This window comes from Meleagris gallopavo, chromosome 10, assembly GCF_000146605.3.
Source record: "Meleagris gallopavo isolate NT-WF06-2002-E0010 breed Aviagen turkey brand Nicholas breeding stock chromosome 10, Turkey_5.1, whole genome shotgun sequence".
NCBI lineage: Eukaryota > Metazoa > Chordata > Aves > Galliformes > Phasianidae > Meleagris > Meleagris gallopavo.
In genome coordinates this window covers 25,949,749-25,976,980 of record NC_015020.2, presented here as the reverse complement: position 1 = coordinate 25,976,980, position 27,232 = coordinate 25,949,749, and the positions used below count along the sequence as shown (strand labels likewise).

Genomic DNA, 27,232 nt, shown 5'->3' with positions numbered 1-27,232 from the left:
AAAAAAAAAAAAGAAGAATAAAACACTTTCATTTGGTTTAAAGAGAAGATAGAGCTAACTCTCTGTCCAGCTCCTCCATCCCTTGCCTCCATATCCTTTAAGGATGAGTGTATGCACACAGTGACAGAGGTCTTGCTCTGGAGAAGACTGCTTGCTCCAGAGTAACTCATGGATCAGACTGTATTTTCTTCTCCTTGTTAAAGGAAACCAGATTGTAAATCCGAAGAAAAAATCAGTATCTGGGAATGTCAATAGAATTTGAACGAGAAAACTGAAAAACAGGAGATTTTTGAAGTAAGCTGCCTTCTTTTGTGTTCAGAATTTTGGGGACTTCAAGGCAGAATTGGAAGGAAGAGCACAACAAGGCAAAATGAAAGGGCAGGAGGGGAAAACCAGCAAACTGTTTCTTTAGCCCTGCTTTAACGATACCCTGTTCTAAAGAGACCTCAAACAGCAAGCATTACTGTGTACAAAAATAGAATAGCAAGGATGAAAAAACACAAAAAACAGTATGAAAAAAACCCTCCCAAAAATAGATGTACACAAGTTCTATTTTATATTAGTGTATATTACAAAATTCAAACATGCAGTCTCTATTTTGAATGCAGAACGCTCCAGTCCATGTGTACCGGGGATGCTGCTATGTTTTCTTTACAGCACCATCATGTGACAGGGGAAAGTCCTGTGTTTTTAGCTGACTTCCAGCCTCTCTGCCTCTCGCCGGCGTGAGAGTCCCTTCTTTGCAGGGCCTGGTGCTGCCATCTGGCACAGGAGAGGCTCTCAGAGCTGCTTGTCCCAGAGCATGCGGCAGCTCCTTCGCTGGGGCCACTTTGCCGCTACCTGCCAGTGCTTCCGATGCTTTAGTGCTGCAGGACATTGCCTCTTTTTTGGCCACCACGGGACACGTTGCCTCCCAAGGTTTAGCTGAGCTTAGTGACTCTGTGCAGGATGCACTCCTCGTGGTCAAACCATCGGCACTGGATGGTTTGGCCTTCTCCTGGCACGCTCCTGCTTGTGAAGCTTCCTGCTTTTTTTGCTTCCCATCTCTCTCTTCTTTACACGAGGCACCCAAATGGGGGAAATCCTTTCTCTTTTCCATCTCTCCAGAACCAGCCATACTGAGCTTTAAGGGGCCCAAAACGCTCTGTGCCAACGGCACCAGCTGAGACACCGAGAGTGCCCTCTCGATAGCGCAGGGGACGAGCAGCGTGGAGGTCACGGTGCCTGCTGCCATGGCCAGGCTCGCTTTGCTGGCAGATGGAGCACTCTCTGCCTGGGATGAGCTGGGACTTTTTTCAGATGTTTCACTTACAGGATGCAGAAATGAGGTGCTGTCCTGTTCTGCAGATGGAAGTGTGCCCTTGTGGTCCTTCTCACCACGATCTGCAGGGCTTATTGAACAAGGAGAGCTCCCACTTGCTGTGCAACAAGATGAAAGTGCTAGCAGAGGTTTGGGATCTTGGGTTTTCTGACTGATTTCTGACAGCAAGGGGTCTTTCAGGTCAAATTTACCACACGAGGCCCCTGCAGAGTCAACCTGTACAAGCTCAGGGAGTTTGACAGATGGGCATTTTATACTTTCTGTGCAGTCCACTGGTTTTTGAGTACTGGTAGTTCCCTCTAGATCTCTGACTGCTTCAGAAGATTTGTCTTTTGGACCAAAATGCTCAAAAGTTTTGTTTTCTACCAATTTATGCTCCTTTGAAGTGGTTTCTGGCCTTAGGAATGGCTTTTCTGAACCAGCTCCGTTTTCTGGAGAGGTTCGTGGGAGAACCTCTGATGGGGAAGGGTGCACACCAACTTGCAGCAGCTCAGAAACAGCCTTGGTTTGTTGACTGTTTCCTTTCTGCAAATCTTCCGTACTTTTTGGATCTTCAGGTAGAAAGGCATCATCTTCCATACTATCCTTGCTTTCCAATTTAGAGGAAAACTTATTATCCCCATTATAAGAATCTGAGCCTTGGTCTCCGCTATCTGGGGGCTTGTCCAATCTTCTTCCATCCTGACTATCCTCCGAACCATCGTCTGTTTCATCTTCAGAAGAATCTACTTCTCTTATGGCCTCCTGCTTCTGCAGAGACTCCCTTCTCTCCACTCTGTCCTGTCGGATTGCACCCAACTTTCGGGAACCTGGCTTCTGCAACATCCCTTTTTCCGCTAGCCCGAGTTTGCCACCTGTTGTTTCATTCACAGATTCCTGTAAGCTCTGTAGACTCGGATCCCTCTGTAGCATCTCCTTCTTGAACTCAGAGTGAGAGATATCCAAGCTGTGCTTCCGTGAGGACGTCAGCTTCTTCTCAGAAGAGGACAGTGAGGCAGCTAGTTTCTCAGCTGACTGCACTCTCTTTAGCAAAGGAGATCGAGGGGGCTCAGCACTTTTGGGGCGAGAAATCTGTCTCACCAGTGGTGGAGAGGAGTGTAGTTTTACTGGAAAAGACTGAATAATACTGGAGCTGCCAATCGAGTGTCCTGGTAAAGGAGATGGGGAGCGCTGTGGTGATGTGGACTGTGGGGTTGGTGATGGAGTGTGAGCTAGTGGTGACAGAGGGATATTTCCTGCAGACTTACGTCTTGGAGATCTGTACTGCCTTTGAAGCTTTGGTGCCAGTCCATGCAGTGAACTTGGTCGGATGTGCCCAGAGCTGGCTGGAGAATTGGGAACACTGGAACTAGGAGAGCTGCTCTGGGAAGAATTGCCACCAACTTAAGAGAAGAAAAAAAAAAACAACAAAACAAGACCAAAAGATTAATACATATCTGATCATTCAAAGAGGTTATTGAAAGTAAGATGTGCAAAGTCAAGACAAAGTGTCATGTTATTATCAAGCAGTGCAGTAATATTACGAGATAATATTCCACGGTTTCTGAATGAAAATTCACACCCCTGTTACAACACCAGAACAAAGCAAAAAACATCATGCTATCAGAATGTTTTTCTGTAAAAAAAAACCCCTCTAAATAGATAAGCCACATGTTCCAGTGCTATTCATGTGATGTAAATCTCTTCGCCATCAGTAGGCTCAAAATATGAACACCAAATTATTTCCTTTTTTTCCCAAAATAATAGAGAAAATGTGTCAAATGGCTACAAAACCACTGCAATTTACAATACATGTTTGCATCAAAGTGAAAGGATGCCATAGTTCAGCAAGTGCATTTTTAAAAGGGTGTATGGATTTTCATTTTTAAATGACTAAGTGAATGAGAACACATTCATTCTTGAGGTAATCACAGCTGTCATTTTACTTTAGAAACAGATTTGCTACCTGCTGCTGGGTATTTTTCTTCAAAAATTTATCAGTGCAAAATTCTTCCCTGAGTTTTGTTTTGTGGTTTTTTTGTTTTTTTTTTACCTGAATGTACAGACTCAGGAGTGGATCTATAGCTCTGTGTGGGTGACCGGGGCGACAGGTTGTGAGTTGGAGAGCCAGGCACACTTTCTCCAGAAGACAGAGAGCGATTCAGTGAAGATAAACTACGGCTGGTGTGAAGCAGTGATGCCTGTTTGGTGATCTTCCTCAGCAAAGAACTCTTCTTCTTACTGTGGAAAATATTAAATGTTGTTTACAAGCCCTAAGTATTTATTTACCTCTGTTGTCATATTTTGGTCGATTTTATGTCCAAAGGAGAACCAACAAAACAAACCTTTCCTGACCATCCTTAGTTTTGCTCTTCTTGTTCCTACGTGCCATCTTGGATTTGTAGCTGGCCTTTCGAGCTGGCCCAACTTTGATGGATGTGTTTTCAAATGGCGTAGTGGAGATGGACACTTTATTTCCACTCTGTCAGAAACAAGACATGAACACAGCTGAAAACACAGCTTTATGAAGCACATCTGCAGGCCAAGCAGGTAGGCTTGCTAGTTCATTACTGCCTGCCATTTTGTAATTGTTGTCAAACTCCATTTCCCCCTTTGCATTTCCACTTATCATTTATTAAGGAATTGCTGAGAGAGGGTCCTCTTTAGTCAGGCCTTCACAAATGATTAGATCAGATCCCAGTTGGTAGCTGGTAAAGCTTCCCAGAGCAGAGGGAACACAGCACCTGACCTCTCCCACTGCTTAATACTTGTTATCCTTGGAAAGTTGAGCAAAGCGATATTCTGTCACCAATCCTATTCCCCGTGCTCTGACCGAAGGCAGGTGTGAGCACAGCAGGCATCCATCATGCCGAAGCTGCAGCACAGAGCATGGTTTGTCTCACTCTTACAAATAAAAAAATTCTGATTGCTCCTCCCAAAGAATTCTGCCTCTTGGAACGGTCCAAAACTTTGGGTTTTATTTCCATAAATGGATTCAGCCCAGAGGAGGTATCAAAAAGCAAGTCATTTAACTGGATAATTTTAAGACCAACCATTACAAAGCTGCTTTTAAATACCACTGGGAATAATCCTTGAGAAAGCAGTATTAAGAGCTAATAACATTAGCACAGCCTAAAGGTAAAAAAATAAAAGTAAACTGGAATTTTTTAAGATACTTGTTTCATAAAGTGTTGAGGAAAGGTACACTTGAATCTTATTAACCTTTGTCCCCAGCGCTGTCAGAAACATTTGACAGGTTCTTAATGTCAAAGAGAATACCTGAGTTCAGCTTAAATGATGCACAGTCAATTTTGGAGATTTAGGGATCAAGCTTTAGCAAAGAGTTCTTGCAAAACAAAGGCCAGGTGCGGTGTACATGCTTGTATTTCAGACAATGCCAATTAGATATCTACAGTGTTTTTAGGTAATATGCAAAATATGAGACAGCTTGTTTATTTTCCACTGCCTAATGGTGCAGAGTCCCTACCTTCAGGATCAGCTCCACCACCTCAGTGTGCACCAGCCCATGGACCGGCTCCCCGTTGACGTGGGTTATCAGATCCCCTTCACGCAGCCCTGCTTCGTTCGCTGGACCACCTTCCTCCACGTGCTGGCAATGAGAAGGGGATGACTGATTTGAGGAGAGGAATGTACAAGACTGCTGGCCAGATCAAATGCAATGCCAACCCAGCTCATCCTTCGCATTAGCTGCTTCAATGGAGGGTAAAGGGAACCACTGACTGGCACAGCCCACTCTTCCATTCCTCCCCAGCTTCCCGACAGTCTCTCCTGATCCAAGGCTGACAGCCAGGATGGTTAATCTGGTCAAGAAAGCAGTTCCTCCCAAACTAAGAGTCAATACTCTTCCCAAAATTTTCAGCACTCAAGAATGTTAACTAGATACTCTTGATTTCCAGGCAAGACTTCAATCTTTTTCAATTTCCTTGTCATTCTACCACATACATGCTGGAATCCAAGGCTGACAGACTTTTAAATAGGACTGTGCCATGTGTTTAGGCTGCCTGTATTACATTTAATCCCAAACAGAGTGTCTTTTTCCACTTTCCACCCTTTACTGACCTATCCAGCTCACTGCCTTTCCCCATCACAGTTCAAAAAGGCAAACCTCCTTTACAGTGAGGTGACATTCACGCTCAAGAATTCTGCAACTCTCCCTCTGACAGCAAAACAATATCAGAATCTTGGTAAATTCAGCATTTTCCCAGGACAGCCAAGAGGAGCAAGGGAAAAATGCAGCTTCAGATTATTTTTCTAGCTAAGAATGAGTGTTAAACGATGACCAAAATACGTGAAGCCTGAATTGCCTAATGAGCAGGCATACAAGGAAAAAGGACGAACCACCTTTACCCTTTCTCCATTCTCTCTAACTGCAAAAGTCAAATCACCCTATGTCAGGGAACAGGACATTCCTAGAAGTCATACACGTTAACGTGCAGAGATCAAGCACCAGCAGTAACAGGGAGAAATAGATACAGACATGGAAACCAGACCTTTTAGCATAGCATGCAACTACGCCAAGAGCTAAATCCCTCGGCAGTCAGCATAGCAGCAGTGATGCTTCAAGGCTTGTAATCAATTCCAAGTGACTGCTTGGAAAATCCCAGCAGAGCGAGCTGATCCAAAGCAGGCTACAATTGCTAACGCAAGTCTGAACAAATTAGCTGTAACTCACCCTCGTGCAACAACCTCACTAAAGAAAAAGACGGTATGTACATAGAAACATGCTTCAAAGTATGTGCTACAAGTAAAAGGAAGTGAATACATGTAACCAAGGAAAAAAGAAAGAAGAAAGGTTGCTATGGTTCTGTGATGGGCTTGAAACCTGCTACAGTCAAAAGGGTTTCCCCCACCCAAAAAACGTTAACTTTGGGTCCACGGAAGGAGAAAGAAAACAGGGTGGCAAAATGCAACTTATAAAGCTAAATCCCAGGCTCCCAGCTAACTACATTTCCGGACCCAAGGGCACTCCTTAGAAAAGCAGAGACATACCCAGACCATGTGATGCACAGTGTAGATATCACTGTCACCCATATAGACGCGAATGGCACGCAGAGTGAAACCGTATTTCTTTCCAGCCCGATGGATGATGATTGGTGGTTTCAGGTTTGCGATAGCAGGAGAAAAGTCGCGGCTGGGTGAGGAGTCCCTCGAAGATGGGTTTGAGGATAGAGAATGAGGTGACATTGGACTAGCCAATGGGGAACACGTGTGGTGATCTACAGTGATGACACAAAGGTGTGCAAAAATTAGGAAAGCAGGCCTCCAAAAGAGAGAAAATTCTTGTTAGAGAACAGCTAGGAAATCACCTCTCCCAATGCTCTTAGGGGTGGTGATTTTTTCCTGCAGCTTCAACTAATTCATGTTTTAAAATACAAAACCCAGTGAAGTCTCCAGACAGCATGTTTAGTAACGTGTACCTTGATTGCCTACAATTACAGCTAGGTCACAGCGTTTAATTTTCCTGTTTCCTAGATTTACAACTTATAGTTAATGACTCTAGATTCAATGCTGGAATACTCTAGCCCAAGGGTATGATTTATTAACCCCCCTTTCCAGAAAGATCAGAGCGTTTCTAGATTTTGGTGCAAATAACGCATTGGTGCTGCGATCAGTCAAGATCAGTACTTCAAAAAGAAAAATCAGTTTTGAACATGACAACTACGTGCAGGTAATTTCTAGTAGTGTTTTAAATTCTTAGGGGCAAAAATACTTAGCTCTACGAAGCAGCAACTGCAGGACTTTGCTACTAAAAAACAACATTACAGGTGTATGTCAGAGTACATTTCCCACACAGCTGAGGAGTTGAATTCTCACTTACGTGGCTCAGCTGCCTGAATGTGCCGCTCAAGTGGCTTAGCCAGGCTAAAGCACCTGGCTGTACAACAACATCCTCTTCCGAAAATACAAAGCAAATACAGAGTTCTCACTTCAGAGTGAAGCTGGTCAATATCAGTAAAAAAAAATCCCAAATGGTAGGATTATTAAATGCAGCTGTAAAGGGTAATCCCAAACTCACTAAGAAACACCTGCTGAATTACCCAGCACATTATTTATCTGGCAGATGAGCAGAGCTTTGGAAAGACTTTTGCTGAGTGATTACATACATATCTTAGAGATTTTCGTGAGTTTCTGGATCAGAAAGCAACTGGTGCTCAGTCCACAAGGAATGAAACGTGCACCACCACGAGGTGCCCAGAAGCATTTCTGTAGCTGTCTCCAGCTCCCAGTGAGATGGGCAGGCACTGTTCTGCCAGCAGGCTCTGCTGCTTTGGCACAGTGGGCCCACTGGAGCCCAGCCTCCTAATCTAAGGCAGGTACTGCCCTGGGAACGCAGCAAGGTCTTATCCTCCAGAAAGAGGGATAAAGGGATAAAGTCCTTATAGGGGGAGAGGGCTGTCAGAGTGGTCTGTGGGAGTGCTGCCTCCACGTGCTGTACACCAGAAGTTGGTGCCTGGCTTTAGGAATCATCAAATTATGGCTCTATGTAGAGACAGAGCCAGGACAGCAACCTCAGCTTACACTGTGACTTATTTACACCACCAAATTCTTGAATGCTTAGTTATGTGAGCCACTGAAACTCCCCCGATGCACGAACAAGGCACATACATACAGTTCCTGAGCAGGCTGTCCCCTCCCACAAAACAAAGAATAACACCCTGAGGGTTAAAAGCCGTTCCACACTGATACACTTCATGCTGCACAGGAACCAGCTTCTGCTGCTGCAGGAGCTGCTTCTAACGGACCGGCTCGTGGAAAGCTGCCGCGTGCAGAGCTGCGCTCAGACCGCACACAGTAGTTTGTCTGTGGCAAAGCAGCACTGCTATCCCAGTGGGCAGTGAGCAGCCACCAACAGCACGGGTCAGATCGCTCCCCTCCTGCCAGCAAAGGCTCCGCTCCAGGAGAGCGCAAGGGGAAGGAAGGGTCCGCCTGCGGATCTGTTGAGTGTCCTGGCAGATTCTCACAACGCCCAGCCCGAGGCACTTCTTACCTGAGGGAATCATGAGGGACAAGGCAGTGGCGGATGCTGATTTAATCACTTTATTGACTGGTCTCGAGGTGCGTTTCTCGCCCGACTCCCCGGAGAGCAACCTGTGCCGCGCGCGCCGCACTGCCAAGTCGCTGATGGCTTTAGGAGTGGTGAAGTCTGGGCCTTCGTTGCTGTTGCTGCGAGCGCGTGGATCAGAGAAGTCTGCAGTGCTCCCAGCTACAGTTTAAATTAAAACAGATTAGAACCACAGGGAATTCCTAACAATCTATTCTCCTACAGGCAAAATACATTAAATCAAAGTCATGTTTACATGTAGTCCAAGAGTAAATTTTCCTAAGAAGAAACCCCAGGGCTTGAATTTTTATTTACAGAAATGGTGTTATTCTGAACACAGAAAATTAGAGGCTTCTATTCTGCTGGAAAAGCTTGCGAATGAAATCACGTTGCTCAGTGGTGGAGTTACACGAATCCTAAATCCGTGCTGCAGTTCTGCAAGCAAGCCATTTGGATGGAATTGTTCAGAGATGTAAACAGGTTTATGGAAAGTGCTCCATTTTTACAATCAGTAAGAACTGTCAATCCTTAAGTTAAAACCTGCCTGTAATAGCAAAAACAGGTTTTATTGGAGCTCGCACATAAAAAAGCCACTTTAAGAGAATATGAAGGTACTAAAGCCAGGGAAAGCAAAAATGTGGTTGGAAAGACAACCTTAATTTGCCCCCTCTGCGTACCACTGCAATTTAGTCTTGAGTTACTTAACCTTCTATAATTATATATAAAACGCAAAATAATCTTGAACATCAGCCTGGGCATGCAGCATCAGCAGATGCTGGGGGTGTACATGAGCTCTGTGCCTCAGTTCCCCATCCGATACCTTCAAGGGGCACTGTGAAAAGACATTAATTAGAATTTACAAGGTGCTTGGAAATTAAAGGGGTGAGCATCACTGCTAGTTCACAAGGGAAATTAATCATTCTGTCTTCAAAAGCAAGTTTTGAACAGCGTGCAATAAATAAAGCCTAAGGGGCACATTTTGAACAATGAGGACAGAACAAAACATTGATCATTGCTCTTTAAGTGGGCACTGCTGCTCTGCATACTAAGTAAAGCAGAAAGTACCATGAAAATAAAAATTCAAAGCACCAGTCCCAAAGGCTACCCAATGCCAGTTCAACATTTAACAGCCAGAGTTAGAAAGCTAAGGTTCCTATCCCATGGTTTCGCTATGGGAGTCACAATGGGTTTCAGAATGTCATTCAAGTATGTGGTGGGTTACTTCCTTCATTCATCCCTACTCATTCTCACATGAGTTAATGGAGAAAGTGATGGTCTCTTCTAGGAGGATGAGCTGTAGAGACAAATGGGACGACTGGCGTAATTTTAACAGACTGGATTGCAGAAGAGGGATAATGAGAAATGGTAATCTTGAGCCTCACTCCAGGCTGGAGGCAAATCTGCTTTAAGGTCTCTCCACCTCCTGACAACCCAACATCACATCCTCCCAGTGCCCCTCAGCTTGTCCTTGCCTAGTCCCGCTGCCATTCTGACTCCACGCTCAGTCACCCCTCCCTTTACAACCTATCCACAACCTCTTTGCCTGCTTGCTCCCAGCCTCTCCCAGCAACTGATTTCTTCCAGGGCACCATCACAAAGTTCTGTTCAGCCCAGCACTGGGATATGGCTCTAGGAAAGACAAAGCTTCTGGGAAGTCACATACTGATTTCTAACACCACTTCACCTATGCAAGATGAATTTTTTAAGACTGCAACTTGATTAAATTTAGGCGTATTTGGCTGAGACAGCAAGTAGCATGCAAACCCCATGTCCCCAGCAAATTTCACAGAATCATAGAATCACAGAATCATTGAGGCTGGAAAAGACCTCTAAGTTCACCCAGTCCAACCCCAACCCATCCCACCATGCTGCGTCCCTCAGTGCCACATCTCCACAGGTCTTGAACACCTTCAGGAACAGTGATCCTATCACCTCTCTGGGCAGCCTGTGCCAGTGCATCACCGCTCTTTATGAGAAGAAATTGTTCCTAAAATCCAACCAGAATCTCCCCTAGGGCAACTTAAAGTCATTACCTCTTGTGCTATTGTTAGTTCAAGCCTCTACTCAAAACTTTCAGATAAGTAATCATAGGAAGTGGAGATCTTTCAGTATGGCCATACACCCATATTTCTCCAGCCCCAGCTCAGCAGTCATCTGCTCTGACTCATGCACCACATCATTTTAAGCAGGCACTGATTATATGGGTCTCAGCATGGGAAGATCTTTAAGTGAAGGACTAAAATAAAAGATGTAATTTTGAAGAGATTAGACTGATGTTATATTAAAGGGAAGCACAGCAATGAAACTATACTAGGATAGAATGGCTTGGGTTGGAAGAGACCTCAAAGATCATGCAGTTCCAAGCCCCTGCCGCAGACAGGGCTGCCAACCATGCCGTAGCACGAGACATACATTTCACCCAACACCTAAATCCGGTTTCATGCAGTTAGCACCTGTAAGCTAACACAGCGCTCTGGCAGAGCATGACACCATCACACAGGGCACGCACCTGCCAGTGTCGTGGTGCTGCTGACAGCCACGCAGGGGGTGGTGGGCCCAGCATCGCTCTCCAGCTGCAGCTCATGCTCCACGGGCTGCTCTGGAATGGGCACCGGTGACTGCACGGCCGATAGCAGCATCCCCTCTGACTGAGGCCTTTTGAGCACGGCTCCCTCGTCCTCAGCAGAGATGGCGAAGCGGGGCATGTCGAGGAGCCCCGAGCAGCGCCGGCGGACGGTCAGGGGTGGGCTGGAGTCACTCTCTGTGTGCGAGGATTCGGACATCGACAGGCGCTTACGCAGTCTGAGGGAGAACACAAGGCAGAGCCCCTCCGTTAAAGCAGTGGGATAATGAATTTTAAAGGACAGAAGGGTGCACAGACCCAGCTCACACCTCTGAAGTCAATGTGAGGTGAAGTTACGAGACTGAGCTGCACCATTAGGACTTAAAACAGCAAAGCTTTGAAGGCATCACCCAAATTTAGATTTCCAGTATATTCCATTGTTAAGCTTCTAAGAAAGCAAGGAATAAAACCGAAGAAAAATATAATGCAACAAATATGATAACAAATATTACAAAATTCACAATTGCAAAATACAAATCACCATCCATGTTCCTTTTGGTATTACATTCACTTCTCTTTCAAAGCGGCTGTGAACTTCAAGCCAAGAAGGCCTGATTCAAGAACACCAGTTAAAAGCATAATCTATAAAACGTTTTTTGAATGGAGTCATACAGACTAGATCACAACCACATTTTATTTGGCTTTCCAATGCCAAATTTCAGTGTAAAAGCTTTACAGAAGTTGTAAAAAAATGAGAGAGTCCTTTCCGAAGACAAATTTGACAATTATTTCAGTTATGCTGGAAACGTGGTGGCAATCCAAATTCTGGGCATTTGTATATTTTCCTGATGTTTTTTTAATAGAACAAAAGATTTTTGCAGGGATACTCTGAACTTTGGAAACTTTGGACTGTCCTAACTAATGCTCTTTGACTAACCGTTTCTCTAATGTATGACAAATGACAAAAAGAACAGACTTTGGATTCTCTGATGTTGAAGAAAAATCTGCTGTTGGTACATCTCCAACATAATGAGCATTTTCACAAATGAAACCTTTGCTGAAAGTTAGAATTCCTTTCAATTCGCTTAACGTATTTGCTATAAATTTAGGAAAGATTAGTACTTAAATGGATACACATATCTGGACATTTGTTCTCAGCTATTTATTCCACTCATTGGGTTTCACCTGTGGAAATGTATCACGTGAAGCATTCCTGACCTAACAGAGGTCACAGAGTTTTGGCACAGGTCAGTCTTTCTCAGATACTGCAAGAAAACCACGTACTGACTCGTGCTGGACTTACATTTCAGGAGACCCAATCACCCAGCTGCGGTCCCGACTCTTCAAGCCACCCAGGCTGTCCAGCCGGTCATCCTTTTCTTCACTCAGACTCCGTTTAGTCGGTGGTGGAGTCTTCCTCTCTTCGTGGATGGAAAGGCGTTCCATGCTGCTGTACACCTGCACACAGCAGAAGAGCCTTCTGTACAGAGAAAGCGTATTCACCTTACCTGGCCCTCTTCTGATCAAGGGGCACAGTCTTTTCTCAAAATGGAAGACACTCCCTGGAAGTATGACTGTGGCAATGCTCTTTGACTAAATAATGCAGTGCAGATGTGACATGCTCAAAGTGTGCCAGGGAGAAAAGGAAAAAGGCAACCTTCAGAAACGTTGAATAAATGTGCTTTTCTACAACGGCACCCAACACCTGTCCTCCGAAAGCAGCCCATCACACCACAGAAACGCCAACATTTTTATGGAAACTAACTGATGTTTGCTTATAACAGCTCTCAAATCCACGAAGAAAAACTCCACAAGCAGACTCTACCAGCCTGGAAGGCTGGCATCTGAATCTTAAAATCTTACTACACAAATTCAATTCAATGATAGGCATCACACTCATGACCCCATTTCATTATCAGCAGTCTATCAGCATTGCCCCGAGCTTCTTTCAGAACAAAAAAGTCCTGCCCTCCTCAAGGAATCTACTATAATGCTGACAGCTTAATGAAAGTGCCTTTCTTGGTTTTACAGCCGTCTTTAAATAATTAAATGATTAAGCAAAAAAAAAGCCATCCTTTTAAAACTACACTTGACTGTGGACCTAATTTACATAAGAAGAGATTAATGAAAATAATGTTATTAAAAATTCAGAGCATCAACAAGATAACTATTAATAAATCATATGGCTGAATTGTCAGACAAGAATTTCAAAATATAATGAGCCTTTTATGCCTCCCACATTACAAATGCTGTATAATTTTCCAGGTCTTAAAATAAATTCATTAAAAGTGAACTTTTTCTCTTTGTGGCAAAAACATTGAACCCTAAAGAAAAGCTTCATTCTAACAGAAGAACAATACTCGTGGTGAGAAAAGACAGAAAAAAGAAACTCTTACACGCTCACGAGAACTTTTTCAAAATCCCAACTAATCCTCAGGTCCAATTTTAAACACTTTTGGTCATGCAAACCAAGAGCAGCTCCATAAAATTAATGGTAACTGCTACTTAAGCTACTGCAGCTCATCTGAAGACAAAGAAGAATGAAATAGTGCTTCAAAATTGACTTCAACAGCAGAAATCTGGAGGAACTGTCATGAAGAACTGAAATCTTTCAGTGTCCCTAAATAAAATGCCTACTTCCATTTCCCCAAGAAGTTGGAATGCTGCTCGTAGAGCAGACTAGCCTTAAAAGAGCATTTCTTCTCCTTTCTGCCTCTCCCAAACATAATCTGTTTTATCCAAGCTAATAGTGGAGTTGTACTACTTCGAAATATCTGGGATAGCAGTTTTTTATTTCCTATCATCTGAAGCAGAATGAGAGAACTGCACAAGCCTGACTAAGGCATATTGAATCCAGAAAGCATGGCTAGAAGGAGCATCCTCGGGGCATCCTGTCCATTCCCCTGCCTCAGAACAGAACCACTCTCTTTCAGTCACCTGGCAGATGTTTCTCCAACCTGTTCTCAAAAACTACCAGTGATGGAAATTCTAGCAGCTCCCCAGGCAATCCAGTGCTAATTAATTTTCAGCATTGGAAACTTCTTCTTACCACCTATTGCACAACTCCTTTGCACCCATGTTTCCATACCTATTGTAGAACAGGAAGAATAATGTACTCCCTTTCTTCTAGAACATTTTAAGTTTTATCCTTTGTAGACCCTGGATAATTCTTTTTGCTTTCCTCCGGACTCTTTTTACTGGTCCACATTTATTTTTGAGAACATTTCCCAGAACAGGACAAAGCACTCTAGCTAAGCTGCACCTACTACTAAGCACATAGAAAGGATTACTTCATTTGCCTTGCAGAAAACATTCTTTCCCGCTCCTTATAATAGCTGCTTTTTGCCTCAACAGCCTGGCATATTTAACACACGATCCTTTTCTTTCAAACTGTCACCTCACCTTTTGTTCAAAACAATGAATAGCATAGGTGTGAAACTTTGCATTTACTCTTACTGCATGGGATCCTTTCAATATTAGACCACTATTCCAAAACGCCAACATCAGTTTTCATCCTAATACCACCTTGTCACCTATTAGAACACCCTTTTTAGAACAGCACTGCTCAAAGCAAACAAGCTTTGGACACTTCCTACGCCAGAATCATACACAACAGACCTCTGCAATGCCCTGCATATTAGCAAAACACTAAGAAACACAAAATGTCATTCTCCAATTAGCCTTTCACCTACCTTCTAGCAGGCCACAAACTACCACAGAGCTAACAAATACATACAGATTTCTTTCCTTCCTCAGCAAATACTAAACACTGTGTGATTCCCACATATCATCTGCGTGATTAAAATCTACCTCATATGAAGCACCAAAGCCTCAAAAACAGTGTTCCTCTCTAGATTTGTGTTTTCTACAAGGCAGCATGCTCCTACCTTGCTAAACCTTGGTGAGCACGAGGAAAACTGCCGAATTTCCACATGATCATCATCATTAGTGTCCTCCTCCTCTTCTGAATCCAGGTGTTGGTACCGTTCGGAACGGGCTGTGAACCAGACATGGCAGATTTCATCAGTGCATGGAGTATTGATATACCTCAAGCAATATGTGCTTACCCCAGAACAGCCTTTGTATCAATTCCTACTTGTCTACTTACAAAGAACTCTAAGCGTTCATATGCCATGATGTGTATTCTCTATAACAATGAAACATATTCAGGCAGTTTTGCTCATCCTGTACACCTAGCAAGGAAGAATACCTCCTTCCTTCTGAATTTATCTTATATCATCAGCTATATTATGCTCAAAATGCTGATACTCAGCATAAATTCTCTGTGTGTCTAATCCTGCAGAGCCTTTGTAGTAAGAATATTTCTTCCCTAAGGCATGCAATCCTATGGAAAGAAACAAGGAAATAATTCATTGCCCCAATTTCCAAATCAACAGCTTTATGATTGCAAGAAGCCTACCCTGCATACACAGATGCAAGCCGTCTTTAAAAAATAAAAATATTTACCCCTCAAAATATTTCCTCTCCTCCCTTCTAGAACTAGAAAAGGATTAGATTTTATGAAAGAAAATGGGCAAGCAGCCAATATGCAAAGCTATTTTTAATGCAAAAAATCTAAACTGCCTCCAAAGAGATTTTGTGCTATGAGATTTGCAGCACTGTAATTCTAAGCCAGCCACATTAGATTTTGCAGAGGGGGACGTTAATAAGTTTGGCTACAGAAAGCTGATAGCTGTACTGAGCCAAATTTACTGCACTGTATCAGCCAGAAAGCTACTTTTATAAATTCTAAAATTTTTTGCATTAGGGTTTATAACAGCAATGCCAGCCTTTATCAATGTCTCTGTGAAATACTTCTTGATGTGAGATTCCCAGCCTTTATACAGTGATTGCATCAAAGTCATCCCGATAACCTGCTGAGCAGGTCCCCTCCCATACCTGTACCCCTAGTCTAAAAACCTGTCCCCCAAACTGGGTTGTGGTTTTTTTGTTGGGTTAGCTGAAAACAGTTGAAAAAAATATATATCCTCAAGAACTCAGGGGAGTTGGATACACCAAATGCTTTGGAAGTACTGTGATAAATCGAGCACAACAAACACAGCATCTCACTGTTCGGCCACGGCTGGCAAGTTCACAGGCACCACTGAAAGGCCAATTGACTTCAACAGCAATGTTTTTTCATTTAAAACTCATTTGCTTTCAAAGAAGCCTTACTTGGCATTCTACAGAAACTTTCTGAAGTAATTTCCATCCAGCACTCTATTCAATTCCTAACAATGTCTTATCTTTGACAATTTCAGAAATGAAGTAGGCACAAAAAGTATGATGCAGTTTATGCCTAATCTTCAGTCTTACTGTCAAAATAGCTTGTGTCATCCTCGGACTCCAACTGGGGGATGAATTCAGCTTTCTGCCGAAGTAATCCATTCCAGTCCAAATCCTTAAAGAACCGATGCTGCTTCACTTCAAAGGCACTACCTGAAAGAAAAATCTTTTATTGCAGGGTATTTCTTTCAGTATTTGCATAACAAGAAAAACAAAACCTAGAAATATCAAGAGTCTATAAGAATGTACCTGAGTACATTTAAGTCATGCTTTTTCCAGGAATTTTGAGAAACAACTCATCCTTTTACCAAAGTGGTTATACAGGGTAAAATCTCAATGAAATTTCTCCCTTCTTACCTCCTCTTCATATTTAATGACAACACATGACTAAACAGGCTGGAAGACAGCATCTGCTATTACATTCTAAAGCGAATTGCAAGATTAAGAACTAATTAACATCTTAATTTAAATTTTCCAAACTCTAAATACCACCTTGTTCATAGCTAAATAAAAAGAACAAACTAAAAGGTACTTAGCATGCGAGTAGCTCCACTTTCACAAATAAACTCATCCATTTGCTTAAATGAAGGCAGGGGCTTACATATCTTCCTGAATTAGTATCTTTTAACTACTATCTTCTGAGTTATTAACCTCGTGAATACACAAAAGGAAAAACTAAGAAGGATTATCTGTATGCTAGCATGTGGGCTTATTTTCTTTCCAGACGAAATTAATATTCATAAAAGATGCCACTGTCTTTTTGAAAAAGAGAATAGCAGAGGAAAGGAGATGAAAGGTTTGCTGAGTGCCAGTGGCAGTAAGAGATGCCAAGTGGAACAGCAATCTCAGCATTACAGGTATATAAGAAATCAGAAAAATCAGTCCATCAACTCATTTTGTAAGGCAAGAAACTCTACATCTTTTCTATGACAGAAACACCTTTCAAGTACACAGACTTGAAGTAGAAAAAAACATGTGAAAATCATCTGATTATTAATTCATGACCTATTCATCACCCTCATATGCACATGGGTTAGGTCTACTGAATACATGCCTTTTGTAATTGCTATACATTTTTGTTTTGTTTTATCCTTAAATTGTGGTTTTCCAATCAAAAATCCAAAATTAAATCCGACAAATCAAGTCAACAAAACAGACAACCTGTCCAACCCATGCTGGACAAATGATTTTAAAACAAGAGGGCTGTTGAAGTTTGTTGATATTTCTTTACTACCAGGAAATGAGAAGCATTGGCTTGTAAAACTTCAAGTCTGATATTATAATACAAAAAGATTAACATACGTATCTGACTTTGCCAAACAGATTATCAGACTTTGTTATATGTTTGGAGGATTCCCCAGTACAGACCTCTAAGAACACATGAGTTTTCATTTATTTTATTACACTTCAGTGTAGGGGATTAAGCCCCCAGTTGAAGGAAGTGCAAAGAAATCTGATTACGCACTGCTCGAATTGAGGCAAAATCCTCAAGCCTTAACTAGAACAGCAGAGATTTGAGAAGTTACGTTGCAAACTTGATGCTGCCTTTTCCTTGTTTTCCAGACAATACAGTAATATTTCTTAGAATCATAGAAAGGTTGGGTTGGCTGCCCCCACCAGAGGCTGCCCAGGGCACCATCCAGCCCGGCCTTGGGCACCTGCAGGGATGGGGCACCACACTTCTCTGGGCAGCCTGCCTGAACTGTGAGCACACTACTTTTCAGAGCTTCATCAAATCCAGCATAAAGCTTTCCCCAGCTCTATACTAGCATTTTTCAACATGGATTGGTGTGCCTCACAGCCACAGTAGCTTCTTTTCATGCTTCTGGCATTTCCTATATGCTAGGCTCCTACCTGTCCCCATTCTTTCCAGAGGATTTTGGCGGAGGAGCTTAGAAATGAGGTCCTGGGCATCTGGCGGCAGTGCATCATCACCTTCTGGCCAGGCAATTTCATCTGGGGACAAAAAAAGACTTGACATTTTCTATCTGCTTCATTTTGACCAATTTGAATTACCATTCACATTCCTACACCGTAAAATGCAGTGCTCAGTACTTCCCCAGAACTGCAAATACCTTGAATTCAGCAGCTTGCATACTTAACATAATTCAAGCATTGACATTTTCCAAAATGCATAAAATCCAGCCTCAGCTAGAGCTGCTGTCAATCCAAGCACTGCTTGTGGAGGAGAAAAAAGCATTAAGAACTCTATTAATAAAGTATGAAATGGGACTTCCATGACAATCCATAAACAATGACACTGACAATACTGTGGCTGTACCCCATGCCCACACATTCCACACTAGTTAGACTTGGAACAAAGCGAACAACTTGCAGGTAAACATTTCATACATTAAGTTTATTTCTTCACTGAAAATCACTTCTTACAAAGGATATTTGCCAAGTGTGTTAAAAATGTACTGTTTCAGAAAGCACTCGCAATAGGAAATGTTTTCAGTGGCACATTCATTGAGAAATGACAGAGCTATTAAGCTAGATAGTACTCGACAATTTTCAATAGCTGGAATCAAGACAGATGTTACTTTGACAGACAGATAAATGCTTGCAAATTAAAAAGCCTTTGCTTTACATCTAGTCTTTCCTGAGCAAACTACTGAACCTCAATATTTTCGAGCATTTACTTTGTAGCAGAACAGGAGCAGAACAGAAACATACCACTGATCACTTGTCCAAACAGCTCCTCAGGTGTGTCACCAAAGAAAGGAACGCAGCCAACCAGAAACTCGTACAGGATGACTCCCATGGCCCACCAGTCCACCGGCTTCCCATAGCCCTGCCGTAGGATCACTTCTGGGGCAATGTATTCCGGAGTCCCACAGACCTCAAGAGAAACACAGAAGAAAGCAATCAGCCTACAGATTGCCAAATTCAAATCATATTCTGTCTGCATACATCTATCTGCTTGACGGATTGCTACTGGTATGACTATATATATCAGGGACTGAATTTTGACAGAACTCCCACTTCTCTGCATTAGCAGAATTTAGTTCCACTGATGCAGAATTAGCAACTCAGCATGGTGATAAACGTCATCATTTAAACTTGGGATGTACAGCTGGCACAACCGCTAAGGACTTCATGCTGGAAGTACTAGGTTGCCTTGGGCTTCAAAACAACAACGGAAGCAAAACAGCTGTAAAAAACATAATACTGCAAAATGCAAGACCATGAACTAGTGACCAGAGAACACCTGCTACAAAAAATACTGTGATTCAGAAGCAAAAGGAGACATGGTCCCGTGTGTGCTCTTAGTTAACCACAGGATAATTACGAATTAACACTTGGCACACAAAAACAAGAAGATTCTGCTGTGATCATAAGTATTTTCAGAAGAGATAAGCATTTTTTAATCCCATTATACATGGCACCAGAAACCTGTATCCAGAATATACTATATAGTTCCTGTTAAAGACGCCCAGGAAATCAAGCTGAAACAGGTGCATGGAAGAGCTATTAATTAATCAAAGGAAAATCTATCCCATTATCTAAAAGAACTTGGCTGGTTAAGCCTAGCAAAATGAAGGCTAAGGGGGAAAGAGACCCCTAGTAAACACCATGGCAATGAAAATCAATTATTAAGCCATCAGACAAAATTACAAAAGCCTATAGAAACTTGCCACAAACTTTCTAAGCACCAGAAGGGGGAGACTGCGAAACAACCTTCCAGCAAAAGCTATATTACATCCCTAAAAGAACTGTTGCAGCCCAGGGCACACCTTTAATGTCCCAAACAAAGAGCTGAAGCACACCACTTTAAAGCAAGAAACTGAAACAAAAAACAATACAAACTTGTGCACAGGTAGAAGAAAGGACTTGTATCTTTTCCTCCCATTGTAAAAACAGTAACCTCAAGCTTACCTGCTTGTCCAGAAACTCCCTGGTATCCTTTTCAATGTGTCCCTCATAAAGGTTAGTTGTAAGACTCATTAATCCAATTTTAGACAGTCCAAAGTCTGTAAGTTTAATGTGACCCATGGAAGTTATCAGGAGACTAGAAGAAAGAGAAGCAAAATAATCCAACATTCAATTAATTGTTTCCCAAAATGAACTAAAAATATAAGAACACAGGGCAATGCTAAGCATGCTCTCAGTGTTCTCTTAAGCTCCTGGAATAAACCTCCTATGAAACAGATCATCATAGAGCAGCTAAGGCAGGCAGAATTCAGGCTGCCTTCTGCCACATTTCAGCAGTGCAGCAACAGCTCTAAGGTAATATTTGAAGATGTTCACCCTATTCCCTCTCTGTGTCTACTTGGTTCTACACATCAGCAGCAAAAGACTCCCTAAAACCTCCTGCATGTTAGATGTCATCAAAAATCTCTACTGTCTCTAGCCACCACGTCCTCTTGCCCATGGAGAAAGTCTCCGAAGAACTGGCTCTCATCCTAAAGCTTTGGCAGAGTTCAAGACTTACTTGTCAGGTTTTAGGTCACGGTGAACAATCCCATAATTGTGTAGGTACTCCAACGCTAGAACAGTCTCAGCAAAATACATCCTCGCCATATCAACAGGTAGGGCACCGATGTTCTTGAGAAGTGTCGCACAGTCACCCCCTAGAAATGAGTTCCAAATATGGCACAGTGAAATGGCAAGTGTCAGCAACAAAAAAGAATGGCTACAGCACAATAGTACTAGATAACTACAGAGAGTTTCCTAAAATCTGTCTCCTTCAACCTTGTTATATGGAATTCAAAACTGTTTCTCAACTCTCTCTTGAGCTTCAAATAAATACAAAAATCTTAGTGTTATGGATTCAGCCATATCATCCCCTAAGAGAGCAGGAGGATCTCTTTCCAGTGAGGACTGGAAAGTTCATGCTGACTTCTGACCCCAATAGCTTTTCTACATGTGGCTTTATAATTCCTCATCTCCACTGTGATCATGCTGGATTACTCACTGGGATTCACAAATGGAGTTATCTCCTTATGCCAAGCTATACTAGGAGTAGAATGAGTCACTTCTCCAGCCCAAGCAGTCCATATACTCTTCCCTAAAAGGACATCATGACCTCCCTTGTAGCTGCAGGGTTGACTGACCTCACTCTACATGAAGAAAGAAACAGCACACACCTAAGATATTCTTCCCATTTTCTGCAATCAGAGCAGTGTGCTCATCAGTATTACATCCAAAAGCACATATCTTATAAATCACTTGGAAACAGCATCCTTTAAGATGAAACACACTGCATACATGCTACGTGTACATTCTAAGAGCCATTTGCTCTTTGTAGGTTATGACAAACATACCTTCCACGTACTCCATAACCATGCACAGATGGCGCTTGGTCTCGAAGGAGCAGAACATGCTGACTACAAAGGGGTTCTCAGCAAACGTCAAGATATCTCTCTCAACAAAAGCCTGTTGGATCTGGTTTCTCAAAATTAGGTTCTGCTTGTTGATCTTCTTCATGGCAAAACGTTGACGGGTGGTCTTGTGGCGCACCAAATACACCGCTCTAGAAAATCACGTACCAAGAGGAAAAGTTCCATTTTCTGTTTGAACTAGTTAAAAAAACAGTGGATGATAACTCTTTTGGATGGATTCTGATTGACTTATCTGTGATTCCATGAAATCTCATCTCACTGCCTATCTCCCCTAGAAAAGAGGAAGGCCACAATGCTTCCTTCAAAACCTATTCTGTCTTTGAGAATTACGGAACATTTTTGTTGATGTGACTAAAAATATATATATATATTTCAGGCACAAATACTACAAATTTATTTAAGTATCAGTGCAATGGGGCTTATATTTTTCAACACTGTAGCCACCATTTCGCTAAAAAAAAAAAAAGTACCAAAAAATGTATGAAATCAGCATGATTTCTTTCCAAACTCCATAAAATTAACTTGATGCAACATTGTCACCAGGGATTTCCTTCAATATCTCTTACATTTCTATCATTTGCAGATCATTAGATTCCTGCACATTAATAATACAGTTTGCAAATAAAATTTTCATCCAGTTTCCCTGCCTGATTGAATCAGTACTTGCTTCCTTTCCTCTAGAGTATATTACATTTAACATGGTATTTTGTCTCACAAGCAGCTCACTATAAAACACACCCAGCATGGAGACAGGAATGAGTAACAGCAAAACTATACCTCACCTCCCACTTTTTGCAAATTTATGTTTAAACCATGGAGGCTAAGCAGACATATGACTGAAAACATACAAAAGCTTCTTATCTAACAATATGGAGCTTCAACATGCTCCATCATGTCTTCAAAGACCCAAAAATGCACTTTTTCCACTGTTTTTTGTTTGTTTGTTTTTTAAATTTGCTGTTAAATATGCATTCACTTCGACAAAATACTCAAGCACATGCTTAAGTTTTGTTGATTATTACCTACTGAATCACTGCTCTTATTTATAGCCTAATGAATATCCTTGGTAATGATAAAGCGTCAGGAATCATCTTTAAAATTTTAATAAAATTCAGATTTTAACTGACCAGCAGCTTCATCTTTGATTCTTTAATGTATAATAAAATCTAACAGCACTCTTACAGCATGACATATTACAGCAGATTCGCCCAGCTCACAAACAGCCACAAATACATGATCATACATGGAAGAATGGAAAACTATAAACAAAGCCTTCCTCAATGTTCCTTCCTGCTGTTTGATTGAGTCACTAGTAACCATTTACAACTACAAAATGTTACCCACACTCACTCAGGTAGCCTTCATACAAACAGAAATCACAGGACTTCAATACCCAGCACAGAAGGAAATTCAGGCAGTGAGCCCTTGGTAAGCAGTAAAGAAGTGGGTACAGAATAATTTTCTCACTCTTGAAACTGCCTTTAAAACAAAAACAAAAAACAAACAAACAAAAAAACCCACCATGACCTATTGTTTAGGAAATCCCACAATAAACTAGGGAGGTGGGTGAACTATCAGTTCAGTACAATGTTAAGGCTGTCATAGTTGGGAACTACTTCCAGGTATGGGGGCATAGGGTAAGAAATCCAGAACACATAAAAGAAATGGCATCTCAACCAAGAACGCAGAAGACATCACAAGTGTGGAACTCAAAACCTCTGCAAAATTCATTTATAATTTGGGCCCAGTAAAATCCATTCACTTCCTTAGCTTTGCTATAATCCCTTGCTGGGTACAATGATAGCAGTATTTTCTTCAAAGCAAAGCCTAAAAAGCCTTACCCATAAGCACCATTACTGATCAGTTTAATAGTTTCAAACTCCTCTTCGGATGGAGTTTTCTTTGACTGGACAGAGGCTCCACGGCTCTGGGGAAAGAAGACGAAGAAAAGGAAATGAGGAGTGCAGGAACAACTTCATTCTATATGCCACTTCTTTCCGTCCATTTCTTCTTTGAGTACCATTCATCCAATCTCAATCCATCTCTAAAGCTCAGGAGCTCTCAGCTTTGGGATAACTCTCAGTACTTCCAGCAGCCCTGCAGATTCCCCCCACAAGCATTAGCACGGTAAATCAGAAGGCTTGGACCTTTCCCTAATATTATTTAAATACAAATAAACTAAAAAATTCCAGATGTTTGAAAATTAATGAGTTATATAACTAGGTTTTTTTTCCACCAGTCATCTCTCTTCAATTCCCATCATGTTTTACAAATGCAAATAAAGTTTCTCCAAATGATTCTTATATGCAACTTGAAGAAACATCACCAAAATCTGATGCTAAAGCCTGTTTGCATCTTTAATGATTTCACCTCCACACTACTGAGATCTGCACGTTTTTATTAGCGTATACTTTAGTTCTAATGTGCACTTTTGAATGTCAGCACTTTTTTCCTCTTTTAATTAAAATTACTTTGCATTATCATTAATTCTTTATTGCAGACTACCTCTTTGCAGAGAAAAAAAAGAGTGCCAGACAGTATTGAGTGGATTACTGCTTTACCTCGACTGAATCATCTGTCTCAGGAGTGTCTGGGCTGTCATAGCTATTCAGCTGGGCCATTTCTGAAAAGAAAGAGGAGAGATTACTCCTAATGATCTCAATCAAACACTATTCTCTTTGTTTGTACAAGACAAACAGGATTTCAATGGGTGCTTGTAGATTATGTAGGACATACTTTCCCCTCCATAAAAGTCACCCCAATTATACACTGCTAACCTTTAACATCCTGTAAACTGTACGCAATCTTTTATATAGAGGTGAATATAATTAATTGTCCTAATCTCAGCATCACTTATTCTAGATGGTTTCTAAAATAAGCAACAAATGCAAGTTAGGGGAAACTGCTGGCTAGGTAATGTTAAACCTATTCCAAGCATATTGCCCTGTGACACCTCTGTACTCCAGAAAAGAAAGAGAATTACAATTCATACAACCTCTCTCCATGAAATGTGGCTGAGTCTGCAAAACGCTGAGTACCAGCTAACTGTGAGAAATGCAGTTAGTTTAGGCAACTCAGCTGTCTTAGGAGATGCTATAAACTTTACAGAACCAAATCCTACATTAACTACTGGTCTCTGAACAGACACCACTGACATTTCTGGGTGCCCTCCTTACAGGAAGGAAATAAGGCACCTTGACATCTCCACACATTTCTAAAGAAAATTTGACTTTAGTAAGGGGAATTAGTGATGGAAAGGTTCTCTCCCATGACAGGGATCAAAGAAAATTTCTCTTTAATGTCAGATTTCAACAAATGCTATTAAATTGCATTTAGCAATCTTTGGTATAAATTTTCCCGAAGAGCTCTTCACTTGAAGTCAACCTGTCACTGTCATTCGGGTAAACACTGTACAAGTAAAACTAGACCTATCCAGACTATTAATTTATGCTAAAATTATGCTCTCTTGAGGAAACAAAAAGTACGGTTCAATCGCTGAAATATTCTGCAGCAATCTCCAGTCTCTGTCACACTTTCTATTGTTGCTGAGCAAGCCATGCGTGCTCGTAAAACTTGTCATAGGAGAAAGTCGGTTAGCAAAGTGCCAGACAGAAATACTAACTCACAAATTCCAAAGTAGGACCTTCTGGGGTTCTCTACATTTACAACGTATTCACGTTACAGTTTGCAATTCTGGGATCTAGCAGAAAAGCTGTTACTTTCTTCTAAAACACTACTTATACAGGACCTGAAAAGCACTGTAATTTCACAGACCTGATCAGACTTGGATGTAACAGGTAAAAAGCAAATTTGTATGGCTTCTTAGAAGTGTATGAAATGTTGAAGCGCAATATCCAACATTTCTTAAAGCTGGAAAGAGTAAAATAAATCATCTTCATCACAAACTAGACTTACTCTGAATATAAATTCATGTTAATTATCATAAACTGTCTGGGAAAATATCTTTTGGGAACAGAAATAAAAACTTTTATATCCAAGAGAACTCCCAATTAACTGATCTGTTATAACAGATCTACTTTAAAAAATTCAGAATACATCTACTCTTCACTGAATCATGCATCAATATTGCTGCTATTCTCACATGAAGTATTCAGTTATCAGACAATGCAATGAGGCACTCTTCCTCCTACTCTGGTGACACACCGTGTTGGATGTAATTTAGTCTTTTCGGTTTCACTGATATTTAAGATGTAGAAATACAAACATTCCACTCAAAAATCTGCACTAGTCCTGGCTTCTTATGGAAAGCCTCAACTTCTCCCAGAGAGGACAACAAATGAACTGAACAAATGACTGAATTCAACTCAGCAGCACTCCAGCAGTGGCAGAACAGAAATAATATATTTACTTTTACTGCCCAACAGCCCAGAGAAAACAGTTAAATCATAAAGCCATTTTCTATCATTTTTTTTAGCTATAATACAGGGAGACATTATTAACACCATAAGTAAAGAACTGTCACTTCTGATGCGTGGTCCTTGAACCAGCAATGCTCCTCTGAGATGTGGGGATGGAAAGGACAGTCTGGAATTTGACAGCAAACAGGAAAATAAAGAAAAATGGCCTAGAAATTAACAAATAAAATTAAAAAAAAAAGGACTCCTTGAGCTTGTGATGACCAGGAGTTAAGAGTCTGGAGATCTGGTTATCCTGTCAGCAGTGTGGTGAGCACAAAGCCGGAGCTCTCACCCTCCAGGGGATCCCTGGTGAGTCCCAGCTGGCTGATAATGTAACGAGGAATGTCGCACTTAATTCCTTGTCCTTCCTTGGCATGGCCTTCTGCTGCTTCTAACAAGTGGTAGAACTCTTCAGGATCAAACTCCTAAAGCAAGGTGGTGAGACAGACAGAAAGAGGGGCACATGATTCAGCTTTACAATTACAAGATTGCTATACAGGAGAGAGAAGAGTGGGTTGAATTATCTGGATTCCTCAGAAACACTCAAAGCCAATTCTGGGCTCAGTAAGCAAGACAACGCATCTCATCCTGCTCTGCAAAAACAGAGCACATCCATAGTCTGCTGGCTGTATATCTGCCATTCAAAACATGACAAGGACAGCAGGAACTTTTATGAACAAAACACAAACTATCAGATAATACGGTCATTATAATGTAAGTGTTAACCTGGACCCCCAGCCTACTTTTGCCATTGGGATGTCCTAATCAGAGGACTAAAGAGGGCTGAAGTATCTTCTGCCCTCTCTGACAGGTGAGATAAGCCAATATGAAGCTCTCCTACTTTCAAATATCACTTCTAATCAAACCATAAACCCATTCACTTCATTTTGTAACTGTCCCAATATTAGAAATCACTAATAGAATTGTTAATAAAATTATTAATCTAATCTACCAGCAGAATATTTCAACCTCTGTATAAGAAATACTGTTACAGGGTAGGCGGTGGATTATCCTATCAGCTTAGGTTTAGCACACTTGGAAAAAGAAAGCAAAGATTATAAGCAGGTGTGATCACTTTTATTGCACCAATAGATATAGTTGGAAATCTAAAACAACATTTGGGTGCAAGAGCACTACTGCAAGATCACAACGTTACTGTAATTCTGCCCCTACAAACCTCATCATTCATCATTTGGGAGCAATGAGGAAGATTCTTCCAAAATTTTTTAGTGAAATGTTCACAAACTACCAAAAAAA

At 41.5% G+C, this 27,232-nt stretch overlaps 1 protein-coding gene across 1 annotated transcript; it reads right to left on the bottom strand.

The window, feature by feature from the left end:
* LOC100549733 (microtubule-associated serine/threonine-protein kinase 2) lies at window positions 1-26,727 on the bottom strand. The gene is made up of 19 exons (XM_010716314.2): window positions 26,719-26,727; window positions 26,268-26,400; window positions 24,119-24,180; window positions 23,399-23,484; window positions 21,480-21,688; window positions 20,648-20,786; window positions 20,092-20,224; window positions 18,889-19,054; window positions 18,067-18,168; window positions 16,243-16,365; window positions 14,814-14,923; window positions 12,230-12,384; window positions 10,873-11,165; window positions 8,310-8,525; window positions 6,311-6,537; window positions 4,788-4,910; window positions 3,646-3,782; window positions 3,354-3,541; window positions 1-2,703 (listed from the first exon to the last, which is right to left on the bottom strand). Exons 1-19 carry the CDS (start codon window positions 26,725-26,727, stop codon window positions 641-643), a joined length of 4,674 nt encoding a protein of 1,557 aa, XP_010714616.1. The 3' UTR covers window positions 1-640.
* Window positions 26,728-27,232: the final 505 nt, after the last annotated feature.